At 39.5% G+C, this 18,859-nt stretch overlaps 1 protein-coding gene across 1 annotated transcript in view; it reads left to right on the top strand.

The window, feature by feature from the left end:
- HIBADH (3-hydroxyisobutyrate dehydrogenase) overlaps window positions 1–18,117 on the top strand; it is a 110,414-nt gene extending 92,297 nt beyond the window's left edge. Inside the window, exons 5-8 of the mRNA XM_047096512.1 lie at window positions 3,123–3,256; window positions 5,314–5,390; window positions 12,810–12,966; window positions 17,169–18,117. Of these exons, the coding sequence (XP_046952468.1) occupies window positions 3,123–3,256; window positions 5,314–5,390; window positions 12,810–12,966; window positions 17,169–17,327 (527 nt within the window). The 3' untranslated portion in view covers window positions 17,328–18,117. The remainder of the gene's footprint in view (window positions 1–3,122; window positions 3,257–5,313; window positions 5,391–12,809; window positions 12,967–17,168) is intronic.
- The last annotated feature ends 742 nt before the right edge of the window (window positions 18,118–18,859 follow it).

Below are 18,859 nucleotides of genomic sequence, written 5' to 3'. Positions count from 1 at the left end.
TGGTACATCCCCTAAACCACATATTCCATCTCCAGATTTTTACTCTTTCTATGAACTTATGAATTACTCTTTCTATGAATTTGTATGAATTTCTTATGAATTTATTTATCAAACAGCCATCTATTGAATGTATCATGCACTGTGGTAGATAATGGGAATGCTGACAGAAACAAGACCTCAGTGCTGATCTTGTGGGAGCTTGTAGTGTAATGGAGGCATCAGGTAAGAAAATCAAACATTGTAATAAGGTGTTATAAATGCTGTAATAGAATTAAGCACAGGATATGTTTTGATTTTGTATACATAATTAGTAAAATGTAGGGTTAAAGTAAATCCCTCTCCCAGTATTCTAGAAACTGCTTGAGTGTGTGTTCTATGTTTTCCTATTCGGGGAAGTGGATTTCAATTAAAATGGCACGGCACTGTAATAAATTTATTGTTTATTATTGATAGACCTCAAACGCTGTACAATGTCTTCTGAAATCTGTAGGATGTCTTACATCCTTTAGAGTTCCACCTTCCTAGATATTATTTCCTAAGCTTAAAATGGTTACGTTTATTTTACGATTACTTAGGTCTTAATTTTTTGCCTTCACGATGGGACTAGGCTTCATAGTGTCACACGCTTAACAGAATACGTAAGGAAAGACAGGGTTTGGTCCCAAGGAATGCCAAAGCTTTAGAATTGCCCAGGTTAGACCCTTACATTGGCATGTAGGTTATGCAAAAGTCCTAATAATTATGCCACCACAATGAGATGAGAGCAGAAATACCACAGACATCTGAGTTAGAAGATGAATTATTCTTCTGTGTGTGTGATCTTCTCGTGCTTAAGTAACTTATTTCTTCTTTTTGAAATATGTGTTTGAACAAGTGAGAAAGTACACCTGTCAAAAGATTAACCAGCTGAGAACCATTGTCAGCATTAATTTTCCTTTAATAAATGACTCTCCGAAGCTATTTAGCAATCCGTAATCTAGATACAAAGCTATTGACCTATGATGGATAGTGCTGGATTTGTTTGTAAGCTTTGGCTTAAATCGTCTACTTAATTTTCCTAGGTCAGATCAACAGGATTAGGAACCAAGATGGTTATGTGGTTTGAATAAAAATGGCTATAGAAATTGAGCAAAATAATTGTAAAAGAGTAATGATCTACCACCTTGGTGAAGTAAATTAGAAACTAACAAAGTGACAATCACTTAAACTTCAACATTATCAGAATGTTCAAAGGACACAGACTGGCTAATTAAAAGCATTTGTTATAATTGGGTTTTTGTACATAATCATTTCCGAAGTGTGTCTGAAAATACTGTGAAATAATGTAATTTAACCTTATGTGTGAGTATCCTCGGCTTTCCTAACATGTGGGCACTTCTCTTCCACAGTTATTTGGCTAACATAATGCTGACCTCTTTTGCTTTTGATAATTAGTTAAAATAGCATAAACTGTAATAGAAAGGCTGCTTGATCTGGCAATAGCAAAATATTCACAATTTCAATGAAAGAGGAATCTCTTCACTTGGGGTTTTTATATATAAAAACGGTGTATTTCATTGACTAAATTAAACTAAAAAGTAGGCCATTATTTGTAGTTACCGATTCTAATGGCCAGATTTGATAAATAGACAATGATGGTTTCTTTATTCCTAGCCACACTGTAAAATCAAGTGTAAAGGCAAAAACTGTACTAGCTCTCTTCCACACACTTTCCTGGTTTTGACCAACAAAACCCAACTTGAAAATTATGAATTAAAATTTTTTTAATACTAAAAGCAGCAATAATACTCTTGGTTTTCTTTTATAGCTGATAAAACGTTAGATGAATGAAGCTTCCCCTCCTTTTTTTAGGGACAAGTCTAGGGCATGTTTTGTGTGCTAACCAATCATTTCAATCAATGACCATGCATCAGACCTTTCTAAAGAGCTAGGAAGGAGTAGCCCAGCCACAGCTCGTTTCTTCTCCCTGCTCATATCACTAGGAATGAATTGCCCAACCGGTGTATAGGAGGAGGGAAAAAAAAAATCAAATAATACTGGAAAGTGCACATCAGATTTACCGGTCTAAATAAGCGACTGTTTTCTTTAACTTAAAAAAAGACTCTTACCATCTGAAATGCCTACTTGTTTGTGGGAGAAAGAGCCAGGTCTTCCTCTTTGTAGATCTCATCGGTAGATAGCATGTGGGGGGCAAGCAAATGGACTAAAGACACCCAAATCCCCAGAATAGCAGATCCCTCTGGCTCTTCTCGTGCTGGTCAGGGCACAAGGGCCTTTTTCATATACTTTCTATTGCTTGAATAGGTTTCTTAGAATAAAAGATGCATGAGAAGGACAGATTCCATATGTTTTCATTCCTGTGTGGATCTTGAGAAACTTAACAGAAAACCATGGGTGAGGGGAAGAAAAAAAAATGGTTAGAGAGGGAGGGAGCCAAAACATAAGAGACTCCTAAAAACTGAGAACAAACTGAGAGTTTATGGGGGGTGGGAGGGTGGGGTGGGTGGATGATGGGTATTGAGGAGGGCACCTGTTGGGATGAGCACTGGGTGTTGTATGGAAACCAATTTGACAATAAATTTCATAATAAAAAAAAAAGAAAAAGAAAAATAATTTTCTTATAAAAAAAGAATAAAAGATGCATGTGAATAATAAAATGCACGTTTCAAATTACCATATGTCTCATGCTATGATTATGCCAGATACTTGAGATGAATTGAGAATAAGAGTTTGAATCTGTGTGTTCTTTTGGGTTATTATTAAACTCCACAATACTTGATTTTTAAAATATTCCAGGAGAGGGGCTAGCTCGGCCAGTAGAACATGCAACTCATGATCTCAGGGTCATGAGTCAAAGCCCCACATTCGGTGTAGAGCTTACTTAAAAAAAAATATGTATATGATACACACACACACACACACACACACACACACACACACACACACATGCACACACACATTCCAGGAGAGATTTAGGGCATCTTATATACGCCTGACATAAATACAGTTTGGAGGCAAGGTGTTTTCATTTGTTTTGGGGCTTTTCTCTAGTTTTACTATCTACCTAAACACTTGAAGAAATGTATCCTTTTGTTCTGTCCCTTTACCCCCAAACTATTCAGGTGTGGGAGCTGCTCGGTCTAGGAACCTCACATTTATGGTGGGAGGAGTCGAAGATGAATTTGCTGCTGCCCAGGAGTTGCTGGGGTGCATGGGCTCCAATGTGGTGTATTGTGGAGCTGTTGGGACCGGGCAGGTAACATTTTCACATTAATGAGCCTGACTTGATGATATAAAATTGGCTAAGGTTCATTTGTCTTTCCTGACCATACTATTATTCCAACCCCACTCTGTTCAATTTGTGGATTCTTTGTTTGCTCAGATTTTCTTAAATTAATTTGGAATAAATTAGTTTTCCATCATTCCTGCTGGAATTAAGCAGACATCAGCCAATTAACTTATTAAAAAAGATACTGAAAATTTCATCATTCACATTCAAATTTCATCATCCTACTGGCCACTGAAATCATCCTTAAAAGTGCTTCCATAGGAAGTGCTCATGGTGTCTCAGTTGCTGTTTTCCTCCATCTAATTATGTACTGCAGCTCTGTTTGTAATATAGTCAGGAAGAAGTAATCTGTGCACTTTTATCTTTTTCTTAAAAAGCGAATAATTTTCGGGGCACCTGGGTGGCTCAGTTGGTTAAGTGTCTGACTTTGGCTCAGGTTATGATCTCACGGTCTGTGGGTTCCAGCCCTATGTCGGGCTCTGTGCTGACAGCTCAGAGCCTGGAGCCTGTTTCGGATTCTGTGTCTCCCTCTCTCTCTGCCCCTCCCCTGCTCCTGCTCTGTCTCTCTCTGTCTCTCAAAACTGAATAAACGTTAAATTTTTTTTTTAAAGAAAAGCAAATATTTTCATTTAGAAATATATCAGTTCTCTAATCAGATAGAGGTGAATGGCAACCCTGAACTCAGAAATCAAACTAGTTATCCCCCTACCACCACCACCACACGCACTCTCCCTCAATCTCCCCTCCTCTTAATGCTTGGTCCTGGTCGCTGGCACCCTCTTTATCTTATTCGAGACTTTGGTATTGTCTCAGATATACCTATGGTCTCCATTCTCTTATCCAGTCTCCAGTTCTACTGATTTTTGCTTCACTGTCTCTCCTTGTTGGCAGTCTTGTCCATCCCTCACATTACCTGATCCAGTCTTCTCCCGTTGTCTCCTACCTTGCGTACTGCTAGAAAGCCTGGATGCCAGGTTTACCACTCTGCCAACACTGTAACCAAAACCAACTCCCTCAAGATATTTGCATCATCATACACTTCCCAACTCTGAAACTTGGAAGAGATGCCTGTTTCCGGCCGTGTCAAATTTTAACTCTCCACCCTAGCTTTCATAGCTCCTACCCCAGTCTTAACTACCACATTTCTTACCATTCCTTAAAACATAGGCGCACGAGTCAGTTTTCTTACTGTTCTCCCATGCTCTGATAGATTTAATCCCTCTTACGTATTTACCTTTTCCTATGCTCTCCTTTCTCCCTCTTGCCTATTTAAATTCCTGCCTGGCCTTCCAAGAGGTGGTTTCAGGTTCTACTTCCTCTCCTCAGTGATCTTGTTTCTCTGAATTCTCACTGTCTCTGTCTTAGGGCCGTACAGTTTTCCACTTAATTGTTTTTGTTTATTTGTTGCCTTTATCTTCAGTGTGTTACTCCATTGCCCCAGTTAGAATGTAAGCACCATTCTATAAAGAGTAGGCGTGTTAGAGATGTTATGTACAACATGATGACTGGAGCTAACACTGCCATATGATGTATATGAAAGCTGTTAAGAGAGCAAATCCTAAGAATTCTCATCACAAGGAAAAAACGTATATATTTTGATATCTATATGAAATGATGGATTTTAACTAAACTTACAATAATTATTGCATGATATGTGTAAGTCAGATCATTGTGCTGTACGGCCTAAAGTTATACCGTGCTGTAGGTCAAATATACCTCAGTGAAACTGGGGGGAAAAAGCAGTCATGCCACACAGGTCAGTATTCCCTATAGACTGTGCCCACAGGAGGAGCTCAGGCACCACTGTAGGTTTCTTACCCAGTGGAAGAGACTCCCCAGTCTGATCCCAGATAGCCTGGCAGACTCAGGAGGAGGCATGCAGCACCATGTTCCTTTCCCCATTTGAGAGAATCAGTAGTTACACACTCTTCTAGAAAGAAGCCTGTGGGGTGGGTGAAGAACAACTTCCCGTGAGTTACAGCTTGAAAATAAAGATATTTAATATGTACTCCACTTATTTTCAGGCTGCAAAGATCTGCAACAACATGCTGTTAGCCATTAGTATGATTGGGACTGCTGAAGCTATGAATCTTGGAATCAGGTTTGTCGAATATATATTTTCATGTACTAACAATTTTTATGAGCTTTTCTATTTGATTTTCTGATGTTGAAAAAAAAAAGGGTCCGTGAGAGATGAACGAGTTGATCTAGGAACATTTTGAAAGTACTTCATTATTGAACTTTAATAGACTTTGCTTATTTGACGACCACTGGGCCCTGGAGAGCATGAATATTCTTTGCCATAGCCATAAAATGTGTTGTGCTGTATATTCGAAGTTACATTATCCTTTTTATATGGGAGCTCCATTTCTTCTGTTGTACTGAAATGCAAGAAACGCTTTTACTATAAAATTTAAACATACTTTGGCAGTGTAGGACAAATTTTTGTAAAACGCCGTTTTAATGTATGGCGAATTCAAGTGTTCTGCTACCACATGACTGGTTTTATGTATCTGTTCACTACAAGGGCTCTTGGTTGTTTAGTCTTGGGATAAACTGGATGGCATTCATAAAGCTGCAACTCATGTACATAACTCTTTCATTTTAACTGGCTTGTGGTTTTGTTACTTTACATTAAGGATATGTCTTTCCATTAAAATAAAATGCATCCATACTCTGCTGAAAGTGATGCAGGAATTTTGTTTCTCCTATGATAAGGATCATCTTTTAGAATGCTTAAGGTTAATGTCTTAAGTTTAGCCTTTAATCTTTTGGGTTAGGAACGTTACATATGATTAATCACCTAATTAATTGTTTGAATGTTCGGTATTTCATGAATATAATAAATATACATTTCTTACTTTAGAAAGTGCTCAATTAGCAAGATGCTTTATTCAGGTGTTTTCTTCACATTTCCCCAAACTGCTTACCAGGGATATCACAAATCAGAGTAGTGTTTCATCTCACAGCTTTTGATAACAGCAATAAAAGAGCCAAAGTGCTTGAGATATTTTTTAAAACACAGTAATGGATTCACATTTCCTCTTAATTACCATATCAAGATGCTGTTGTTTATTGAATTGCCCTTGTCTCAGATGTTAAACTATCTTGACCTATTAAGTTGTCATGTTGTAATTGAGATAAAAGAGGAATTTGCTTTGCATCAGTGCTAATTGGTTTATCAATATCCTGTACCATTTACATTTTAAAATTGAATGTCTGTAAGATGCTAAGGCATATCTGTACAAAGCCTTAATAAAACTGGTAGTATACAGGGAGCTGTTCAGAGTGGTATGTCTGTACTGTAGCCAGTTTGAGGCTATGGGTCACTTAATCATAAATGAAAAACGTGTTACTAGTGACTCGTTTTCATGTCCATCCTCTAGACTAATTTCACGGAAGAGGAAGATGTAAATTTCTGGAGCCAAAATTGCATACAAAATTAATTGGTGTTGACAATAGGATTGGAGCATTACTGTGCATATGCATCTTTAGAATTTTATCTTCATTCTTCTGGATATAAATGAATAATAATAAAAACAAAAAAGCAAAAGCCTAGATAATCTAGGCTATGTTCTACTGAAATTTCCCTCTTCATCTTTACTAGTTTGTTTTATATCCTGCTTCTTACGCTGAGCATCAGTGGTTTGAGATATTCCTTAGGCCTAGCGATGTATCCTCTGGCCTTCCTCAGCTAATTTTCCTAGCAAACCTCCTACCAGATGATCATTTGCTATTCTAAAATGAACTTTTTGTGTGGTTAGTGCTGATAGAAGTCTAACTCCAAACACCAGCTAATAAAAGAATAGTATGAAAGTCACTTGAATCAAGTGAATGGAATAAAATATATACAATGAAATACGTACATGGACTACTACAGTTTGTGATCAAAGAGAAGATGAAAAGTGATAGAATTCCAAATAGAAATGTTAAGAGGAAAAGCAGTAACTTCCCTTATTATTGGTCTTGATCCACTATGATAAAAATAATGTTTAGAAAGATGAAACTTTAAATGTTTAATTTTTCTGAAACTCTACATACGTATATTGCTATCACATATATAATATTTGCATATATCATATATGAAAAATGAACACAGAGTAGGAACTCCTTAATTTTACTTAACTGGTAATAATTTATAACTTTCTGGTGCTTCAGATTATACTAATGAATTGCTTATTTTCATAACATTAGGATTTTATTAGTTTATCTTGACAAAGATTCTCAGTGGCTTGAAAATCCTAAAAATGATTGCCTCTGCTATTGTCTTTTCTCCATGGTTTACAGACATGGTTTAAAGTGACAGGATTGTTCTCTAATAGAGTATAGAGAGCGACCACGATTTATTGAGCTTTGCAAGGTGAAAGAGAAAATTGGCATCAGCAAGCATAAATTCCCAAGTAGTAAATTCCCACAAAGTAGTACAGCATCAAAGTGGCTCAGCCACATTTATATTCTGTTCACTCTGAAGTGAATTTTTTTTAAAGCATTAATGTCAACATTTACAAATTGAGTCACCTATTCCTATGAAGTGATCATTTCTGATTAATTTCACTCTCATAAGTCAGTGTTTTTTCTAGAACAGTGTTTCCCATTTTTTTTAAAAAATAGAAGAATAAAATCATACAGTTTAGAACTCTTATTGACCCTATGCTCTTTTACAGTAAAGATGGATATAAGGGAAATTTTAAATGCTACAAAAAAAAAGTAAAGCATAAAGAATATGGGTATACAACATATTTTTGAAATTCTTTTTTTATTAGACCTTTGTACCTTCTAATTGGGTTCGAATTAGGACTCGGAACATAGTTTTATTGGCACCGAAGGTGTCCTGCTTCCATTAGAGACGTTTTGCTCCCGTGTGTCACAAAGGAACGGTGCTGATAGTGGAAGCTTTGTTGTTTGGTTTTCATAAAATTTTGCTCCACTGGGAATTGTCTTGTCTTTTTTTTTTCAGTGCTGGTGGTTATAACAGGTCATTTGCATCACCAGTCAGCACCTAGGCCCCTAGCAACGACCGTCTTGTCTTCTTCCACCTTAAAAGAAACTTCGGACAGTTGAACTTTTCTGGCAGGCTGTTCAAGATGAGAACTTTCCCACAAGTGTCATTTTAGTTTCTTGGCTACTGCCCTTAGACGGTGGTGCGTTTTCATTTAGGTGATGACTTGAGTCCCCTTAGCTGTAAACCTAATACATATGCAATAGATGTAAACTTAATACATATGGAATAGATGATGTAAACCCTAATACATATGCGATAGATAACAAGTGGCAGAAGGTTTGTAATAAAAATTTGACCACATTTCTTTTTTTTTTTTTAAGTTTATTTATTTCGAGAGAAGGAGAGCACACACATGTGTGTCAGGGAGAAGGACAGAGAGGAAAGAGAGAATTCCACGCAGGCTCCGTGCTGTCAGTCCAGAGCCCAGTGCAGGGTTCGAACCCACAAACCACGAGATCGTGACCTGAGCCAAAATCAAGAGCTGGATGCTTACCCAGGCGCCCTGACCAAATTTCTTACTAGATTGGTAAAGCACTGTCATATTGGCTTATTGACTGTTAAGTTGCCCACCCACGTGATCCAGTGAGACTCAGCGTGGTGGGAGTTTGGTGTCGTAGCTCTGCCATAGACTTAAGTTTTTCTCGTCTATAACATGACAAAAATAATAGTATCTGTCCACAGAGTTTTTTGTGAAAACGAAATGAGTTAATCTGTGTAAATCTTTTAAAACAGTTCCCGGCACATTGTACAGGCTCAGCGTGGTAGTTATTGATGGTGGCGGTGGTTAGTATTTGAATTGAATTGTAACGTTAAAAGTGGTTTCTTTTTTTTTTTTTTTTTTTTTTTAATTTTTTTTTTCAACGTTTATTTATTTTTGGGACAGAGACAGAGCATGAACGGGGGAGGGGCAGAGAGAGAGGGAGACACAGAATCGGAAACAGGCTCCAGGCTCTGAGCCATCAGCCCAGAGCCTGACGCGGGGCTCGAACTCCCGGACCGCGAGATCGTGACCTGGCTGAAGTCGGATGCTTAACCGACTGCGCCACCCAGGCGCCCCAAAAGTGGTTTCTTTATAACACTTCTCACCAGCTGGCGTGTGTATGTATGTGTTTGTCTACTGCCTGTCTCCCCAACTAGAACGCAAGCTCCCTGAAGGGGATTGGCTTTGTCTGCTCATTGCTGTGTCTTAAGAACATACCTGGCACATAGTAGGCGCTCAGTGAAGACTTGTCAAATGGATAAAGGGGCGAGAAGGGGGAGGGAGGCACTTCTCCTGCCTCAGGTAAAAGTTAACGTGTGTGTGTGTGTGTGTGTGTGTGTGTGTGTGTGTGTCTTAACTGGCCCATTCCTGGATGGCAGGCACAGCCTTTTCTTAGATTTTTACTATGTCTCCTTGGCTCCAGGCACAGCACCTGCGCGTGGCAAATCTGTTCAACATTGATGAATAAGTGGACAGTCTGTTAAAACTGACATAGTCTTAGGGCACCTGGGTGGCTCAGTCAGTTAAGCATCTAGCTCTTGATCCCGGCTCACGAACAGGTTCATGAGTTCAAGCCCCGCGTTGGGCTCTGCGCTGGCAGCGTGGGGCCTGCTTGGGATTCTTTCTCTCCCTCTTTCTGCTCCTCCCCTGCTCGTGTGCGCACTCTCTCTCAAAAATAAATAAACTTAAAAAAAACTGACGTAGTCTTAGGTATTTCATTTTCACATCCTGTGATACAAACATCTCAGTTTAGTGACATAATCTGCTTTGTTCTTACGTAAAAAAAGACAGTATAGATACTTCTATAGAATATAAAGTGAAAAAACTTTTTTGGCCCTTAACAGCCTTGGTTACAGTGAAGGCAAACATTTGGATTCTGTTTAATTTTTTTCACGGTGTATGCATCATTTTTACTTCTCTCAAAAGTTCATTTAAAATTCTTGTGTTTTAAAGGTGAGTAGATTTGACACAGTGACGTTTATTTGAGTTGCATTATATATGCGGTCAGAGCAATGAATTCATTCTCTGTTTATATCAGAGAACATTCCAGCAATTGTAAAGCCACATGCATGCACGCGCACACTCTCGAACCACATCCAGTGGCAAGTTATTATGGGGACTGACAGACTGTCATCCTTTTGATGGCTTGAGCTGTATATCTCCTGAACAGCAATGGGGCTCTTATGCAGAAAGTATCATATGTTCCCAGCCAATTTACAGGGAAACAGCAATAACATTTTATCATGGTTGAGAGCCCAGTAGCTGCTTCCTATTAAACTTGCCCTTTCAGATACCTGTCTTGGATTAATTTGTTGATTTCAAATGGAAACTCAGTCTTCTCCAGTGAAGCATGACGTTCTAGGATAGACTCTCTGAATGACAATTACTGTGTATTCTAGCTGGTTTCAGACCATTACAAGCCTTAGGCACAGTGGAAGACAGAGGACTTCAGTAACTGATTTTAATATTATGTCTAATTTTAACTGTCAGTTATATATGTGCCAGTGAAAGAATCCTCAGAAAGATGAAATGCAAAACACTTCTAACTTGCTCTTTTTAATGATACACTTTGCTGTAGGGTGGGGAGTCGGGAGAGGAAAAGTGGTGAGGGAGTAGCCATCTCCTAAAGGGGAGTCAGCACAGCGGGGAAGCATCAGATTTGAAAAGTGAGCACGTAACAACTGCCACCTCGCTTTTTTGCGTGCCCCTCAGGATGCTTCTAAATAGTAATATGTTCACCAAACAGGGTTCCATAAATCAGTGCCAGTATTTTTCCTTGAACACTCAAGAAAAATGAAATGTAGGGTTTTACAAAGGATAATAAGCTTTGCCCGCCATTTTGGTGAGTACTGTACATAGAGCATGAACCGCTTTAGCAGTAAAGGCTGTTGTGAGGTTCTCTTGAGTATAACCAGGTAGGTTATAAAGAGAACAGTAACTCTGCTGCTTTAAATGTGATGAACCATTGTAAAAGAAAAATCTAAATTCAGAAGCCCTTGAATTATATTTCAAATGGAAGGGAAAAGCGATATTTGGGGGTCTTAAAAATATTCCCTACTCATGGAGCACATTAGACATAGACATTCTTGAACCTTTGTGCTTAGGGAATATATTTGCAGTTATAGCAGATTAATTGTTAATGTGTGATTTTTACTTTTCATAGTATGCACATTGGCTTTCTCTTTCCCAAGTCATCTGCTCCAACAGCATACTGATAGCCTCTTATTATTTAAAAGTGGAAAGAAAGCATCAGTAATAAACTACACCTGTAACAAACTTGGAATTTTGTAAAGGAATGAATGAAACTGTTGGATTTCTTTCGGGCAGTCTACCATTGAACGGAATGTATGACAGCCGATTAGAGTGAATCTTCTCTGTCTGTTATAATCCTTAAGAAGACTCCCCATTGTAACATGGTCCACCACTTGATTTCACACATGTGGCATGCCATATATATTCCTCGCACCACAGCTACTTCTTGAAAACCTGATTACGTAACAGTTGTATTATGTGCTATGTCCAGACATACACTGGCTGTCAGCCTTAGCCCCCTACTCCAGTACTGGAAAAATGTGTACTGGGTCATGATACTCACATTGGGAAATAAACAGACATAGGTTTCAAACACAGAGGAAACAAGAGCTTAAGCAAGGCAAAATGCGTAATTTGTTTCACACTGCAATTTGTTTCCCAAACTGCATTCAGATTCTCAGAATCAAAATAATATAGCATTTTGATTCTATTTTTTTTCTGGGTCCACACTGCACAGCCGTTGATGCCCTCAGCTCAGTGATAGAACAAATGATGTTTCCGCTTGGGCAAGCTTTGTTTTATCAGGATCAGTAACCTTATCAGCAGTTGACCCAGAACTATAATGCATGTCTCTGAATAGATAGCATATGTCACAGCTCTGTGCAGACTTGCTTCATAAGCAAGATCGTCTAATGAAGATTTAATAAATAAGGAAAAGTTTGCAGCAAGAAATGTCTTCTTTTATAATGATAACTTCTCTCAAGCTCGTTTTACTGCTCGTGGCTCATCTCTTGTATTCATTCTCATAAAAGCTAAAAGAATAAACATACATATAAATGCATCCACACGGACTTCCATGATGCATGGTTTATCTGTCAATATTTCTTTCTGAAATATATCATTTGTGAGGAAAGAATGTAGAATTCAGATTATCATATTGGTTTAAGGTTCTTATGTGACACATAAATGCAACGATATCCAAAAGACTAGAAAACCCATGTGTGTGATAAACCAACAACTACACAATTATGTGTTATTTCTTAAAAGTAGGGTATAGCACAGGGGATTTTCTCCCACTGCAGAATGTCCTGGCTCAGAAGTGTTTAATCACGAGCTTTTAATACCCTATAATTTAAGACTGGGTTCTTTGCCCTCATCAATCTGCTTTGATTTTTGAAGACATACAATAAATGGAGAAGGAAGATAGAGCATCCTCATACGTAAATAAGTCACGCATGACTTGTACATTTTGACATTTAACACTGCTTTTCTTTGACCTTTGACAGGTTAGGGCTTGACCCAAAACTATTGGCTAAAATCCTAAACATGAGCTCAGGACGATGTTGGTCAAGTGACACTTACAATCCTGTACCCGGGGTGATGGATGGAGTGCCGTCGGCTAATAACTATCAGGGTGGATTTGGAGCAACACTCATGGCCAAGGTATGGTAAATGCAGAGACTCCCTCCCCAAGACAGAGGGGAACAGATGTGTAATGGGCTAATCCCCCACTCCCCTTTAACAAAGCATATGTCTACCCTAGACGGCAAGATTACTAAAATAGCGATTCACTTACTCATTGGAAGTGAGTTAAAACTTAGCTTAGATAAAAATCCTTATTTTGTTCGTTTATATTCCTGCCCTTTCAGATGAGAAGAATAGGCTGGGAGTTTTATTTTGTGCTTGGGTTTGTTTGTATTGTGAGATGGGCAAGATTTTGTTCTTCATAGAAATTTTCATTATTTTACCAAGTCCTTAGAATGGAAGCAGTAAGAATTTTCTGGATAATACATTGACATTGGGTACACCTATCACAGAAGAAGAGAATATCTTTCTCACGATACTAGGTTTTTAAATACGCCTTCCCGCTTTAAGAATATGTACGTACATAAGTATGTATGCATTTCCCTTCTCTGCCACCACCAGTACCTTGGCTGAGCCTCCCTTGGATCATACCAAATCAGTCCTTAACTGGTGTCCTATCCTTTCATAATCCTCTCCGGTTCATTTTCTACCCCGGGGGAGGGACCGGGCTTCTGGACACGTAGAAACCGGAGTGTGCCATTTCCCCTACTAAGTCTCTTTCACCGTTTCCTGTTACTTGTAGTTTAAAGTCTATCTCTGCAAGTTGTCTCACGAAGCCCTCCATGATTTGGCCTTTGTTCGTCCCACCAGCTCGTTTCAGCCTTCCCAGCTCATCTTTTGCTTCCACCATAGTGAACTCATTTCTGCTCGTTGTTGTCTCTTTTTTTTTTTTTAATTTTTATTTATTTATTTTTGAGACAGAGAGAGACAGAGCATGAGCAGGGGAGGGGCAGAGAGAGGGAGGGACACAGAATCTGAAGAGGGCTCCAGGCTCTGAGTTGTCAGCACAGAGCCCGACGCGGGGCTCGAACTCACGGAGCGTGAGATCATGACCTGAGCTGAAGTCAGATGCTCAACCGACTGAGCCACCCAGGCGCCCCTCGTTGTCTCTTACTTGCAAACTTCCACGCACGCTATTCCCTCTGTCTGCATCGTTTGTCCTTGCCCCCCCCACCCCCATCCCAGCTTCAGGCACAGTACCTGGCATATTGCCAGCACACGTTAAATATTTATTGGATAAAGCAGTGTTTGAAACTACATTTCTTATTTTGCAGTTTGATTTCTCCTCATGTTTCCTTTAAGAAAATATTTATTTTTATGCGAAACTGTATCCTGTATTTAGGTTTGCATATAATTTAGGATTTTGTAATTGTGCTGTGTGGCTGTTGCTAGAAACAGGAAGTAGCTCCTTAAGTGTATTGTTTTCATCGAAGCCGCAGGTGATTTATTAGGGCACACGGAAACATGAAAGAATCGCATTTATGCTCAGTGTCCATTCTGTGTCTGTGTGAAGTGGGTTGTGAGCTGTTAGCTTATTCGGTTCCACTAATATGGCTAATGGCTCAAACAGAGGAAGTGGCTAACAGTAGAGTGTAATAAGAAGTCGGAGGCTTCTGATCAAAAGGATCAGATGGATTCGTCTTTCTGTAGTGCTGGCTTTGTCTGGGGACTCCGCCCTAGCTGTCCTTCACTCTGTGGTACACCTGTGCTTTAGCCATTTTCTGCAGTGGCCCTGCCCACTGTCAGAGTCCTTCCTTTGACATGATTTTCTTGGGACGCCTGGATGGCTCAGTCGGTTGAGCATCCAACTTCGGCTCAGGACATGATCTCACGGTTGGTGAGTTCAAGCCCCGTGTCAGGCTCTGCACTGACAGTGGGATTGGGATTCTCTCTCTCACCTCTCTCTTCGCCCCTCCCCCGCTCGTGCTTTTTCTCTGTCTCACTCTCTCTCAAAATTAAATAAGTGAACTTCAAAAATATATCAAATGATTTTCTTGATCATGAATGACAGTGTTTTCAACTAACAGTGTGAGACAGTGCAGGAGTCAAACATATGGGTGTTACCGGTGTCCTTCCCTCAAGAAATGCAGTTGTGATCTCCCTTACAAAGAGGAAGACTTCTTAATTTTGCTTGGAATGAGAGTACTTAGAAACGAACTTAAAAAAATCTTTCATCACCTCAGATTGCTGTTAACAAAAACACACCATAGCTAATTAGGTTTGTGTAGAGAAACTGATGGAGATTAAAGAACTCCCCATCGATGCTGCGTTGATTAAAGCAGTCTTAGCATTGTGATTCTGCTTGGACAGATCAAGGCTTAGCTGCTAAGAGAGGTTTTGTTCAATTGCCATTAAATTTTATTGTGCTAGGGGATGTCGTTGAAGTAGAGGCTTGTGCGTTTATTTCTAGGTCTTAACATCATAAAATTCCAATATGTTGTGTGTATATAATGAGAACATAGTCAATATGAAAACTAGATCATTCTTCTGAACTCTCCAACCTAGATGTCTACTTGTGATGGCCGCTACAGAACAGCATATGGAAAATCACGATGATTCTTGGTACTCCCTCAGTATACCCATTTCCTCATAAAACATAACAGCTTGGTCCTCCGTTAACTCATTGAACCTTATTGCCATTGTTGTGTTATTTTTTCCTGAACTACCCACTTAGCTCATGGATTCATAAATATTTTATTTGATGAATGATGTGGAAAATCTATTTATTTTAAATTATACATTATCAGCTTCAAGGGATGCCTTCTTTTTCTAACATTTCAAGATACAAAAGCCTCTCAGGTTTTCGGAGACTAAGCACCGTTCATTTTTTAGAATGTCCACCCTTTAAGGTAGTGGCCACCAAAGCAATTTCACTTTCTGATTTTTGGTTTGGACAGATTTTATTTGGGTGTGTACTTGCCCCTTTGAAAAACTCTAGACCTTTCTTCTCGATAGTACTGTGTTCTCTTTAGTATGTTATGTTAACTCTGAGTTCTTCTGTTCTAGTTTGTGTTCCAATTAACTAGGTTAAAAGTTAAATGCAGTCTATGTAGATTTTCTCTCTGTCATTTGAAAATAAATATATCTTGCAGATTTGCTGCAAAATGATGTCAACCAGAGAGGTTTGTCTGGGTATAAACGATAGTGTAGCTGTATGTTTGTTAACTGTGTGGGACACAATTCAGCTTGCTTTTTATTTTTAGGAAACTATAGAAGAATTTAAGGTTAAGCAGATTTTTCAGATCTATTGTCTACATGTGAAAATTATACAAATAAGCACAAAATAATGTTTGCAGTTATACCATCATACATATTTAAGAGGCTGGAGATTTAAAAGTTTTCTGAAGCTCTCAGGGTGAAGCATTAGTTCGTCAAGATGTTAAAGGGTTGTCATGAGGGTGGATGTCCCATTGCACTTACAATAAAACCCAAACTCCTTCCTAAACATACTAAAGCTTCTGTGTTTTACGTGTGCCCATGCCCGGCTCATTTCTCTCCCTAGCCCCCTTGCTTACTCTCATTCAACCTCACTGGCCTGCTTGCTGTTTCTCGAATATTCAAGCCGTGTCCCAGCACCTTGCTGTTCCATCTGCCTGCGTCTCTGTTCCCCCAGCTCTCCAAAGAACCCACTGCTCCCTGACATTCAGATCATAGGTCAAGTGTCTTCACCTCAGAGAAGCCTTCCCTAAACATTTCCTCTATCAGAACTCTCTTCCTTCCACTCCACCCTTGCTGTCCACCACTTCCCAGCCCCTTCCCCTGCTTTATTTTTCTTCATAGTCCTTGTCCCTATCTGAAATTGTAGTATTTGTTGTCTGTCTTCCCCGAGCGTCACAAGAACAGTGCCTTGGTTTCATCATGCCTGTGTCACTAGCGCTTGGGACAGTGCTAAATACTTGTTGAATAAAGAGATTGCGTGGATATTCGGTGATTCCGTGATGGGGGGCTTGTCTTAGGCTTACAGGCTTCTGCAGATTTGAAAAAGCATTTCCCTGTGTGACCTCATTTATCTAGTAACCCTTGTCCACAGTCAAAACAGAGAGGTCTGAGTGGAGGAGTGGGGAGGAGACTCAGAAATTAAGGTTTCTGTCCACAGCAGTTTTGCCCTATGTGAAAGTACTTACAAAAATATATATAACCCGCCACATTGTTTGTAAGTATCTTATTTTTTTCAGACTTCGTTCCTCCTGCTTTGAAAGCAAAGCATTAGGAGCCACATTTGCAAAGTGAGCCCTCGCTACCAGTCTCAATGTGTTCCTTCCTGCCCTTGTTTGATTTAGGATCTGGGGCTGGCCCAAGACTCCGCCACCAACACAAAGAGCCCGATCCTTCTGGGCAGCCTAGCCCATCAGATCTACAGGATGATGTGTGCAAAGGGTTACTCAAAGAAAGACTTCTCGTCCGTCTTCCAGTTCCTCCGAGAAGAGGAGACCTTCTGAGTTTGCCCTTAGGCCGTGGACACTGTTGGAAACCGACCTCCACCTTGGAGCCTCCTGATAGCTCACTCCACAAGTAAATGGGCTTAATCAAAGGTCACCTGTCTGCTTTTGACTGTCTAGGTCCCAGTAAACCTTAGGATTTTTCACCCATTTTTAACTGCTTATTTTTTTTTATCTCTTTAGCAAACCTGTGTTCTCTCCATTTTTTTTTTTTTTCCCTGTAAGCCACTGATGGTCTCTGCTAACTAGCTGATTGACCTTTTTCAAAAGTTTGACTCCTGAGCATCTTCAACTAAATCGTTGCATACTTCAATCAGGATAGTATTTATTCCACTTTACAAATAAAACCAAATATTGTCAACAGGATGAAACCTATCTTAAAGAAATTGGTGTGGGGAAAGGAGTTAGAAAAAGGGGAAGCATAGTGAATTATTACCTGTGTCCCTCGGGAAGTTTGTCCTGTTAACCAAGTGGTGGTATTCTTGCGTTGCTGAGGTTACTGATTTATTTTCCAGGGAGTCGGTAAAGCTAACGGAACTCCCTGCTGCGTGTTTATAAGTTGGGCTCTGTTACATTATCTTACTGTGTATCCTTCTTGTTACAACTCCCAATACTCAGCAAACTTGTTTTTTATATTTTTGCTTCCTTTTACATTCTTACTACATATTTTTTGACTTTAAAAGAATGACATCTTTAGAACTGTTTCAGAGCCAATGATGATATTTGCTTTAGATAATTATTACGTTATTCTAAATATAACCATATTATTTTGAAATCAAATAAATTTCTATGCTGATAATACTTTCTTGGAGTTTTCGTGTCTCCGCAGCCATTTGGCGAGCAATTAAATGATCTGACAAACTGGTATTCCAGACTGATGGGGGAACGGATGGGAAGAAAAGGAAGGGAGGGGAGGTCAAAAGGAACCGAGTCTGAATTGGCCAGTGGCAAGCCAGCTTCCTGCTGTTCATCTGAATCCTTAACGGGCATTCATTTGAAAGTTTTCGGTTGTGGGTGCCATCGGAATTCAGCCTGCGCAAAATGGAATATGCCACAGTGTAGACTTTCCCCACCACAGCCCCTAGAAGTCTTCTTGGTGATAGACCTCGGTGCCAAATCTGGCAGAACTGCAACTACTTCCCTCAGTTTCCTGGTGATAAAACATCCCAGGCACTGTTAGAAGTGCTGGGGCTACGGTGACGAACAGAATAGACAAAGTCTTGCCCTTGTAGACTATAGATCCTGGTGTCATGTGTGCGTGTGTGTGTGTGTGTGTGTGTGTGTGAGGGGATGTGACAGACAAAAAATAAATGTTTACTGCATACGTCAGATAATAATAAAGAAAAAAAAGCAGGACAAGGGGGATGGATGAGAGGTGCCCAGGGTATTTTGTTATGGTGGTCAGGTGGCATTTGAGCAGAGAGAAGGAAGTGAGGGAACACGCCGTGCAGATACCTGAGAAAAGAACATTCCAGGAACAGGGAACAGAAAGTACAAATGCTAGATATGAGGAAAAACAAGGAGGCTGTAAG

The sequence above is a fragment of the Lynx rufus genome, unplaced genomic scaffold, assembly GCF_022079265.1.
Source record: "Lynx rufus isolate CCGP_SWC_20201006 ecotype Redwood Valley unplaced genomic scaffold, mLynRuf1.p SCAF_4, whole genome shotgun sequence".
In the NCBI taxonomy this organism is placed as follows: Eukaryota; Metazoa; Chordata; class Mammalia; order Carnivora; family Felidae; genus Lynx; species Lynx rufus.
This window is presented reverse-complemented; position numbering and strand designations above follow the sequence as displayed.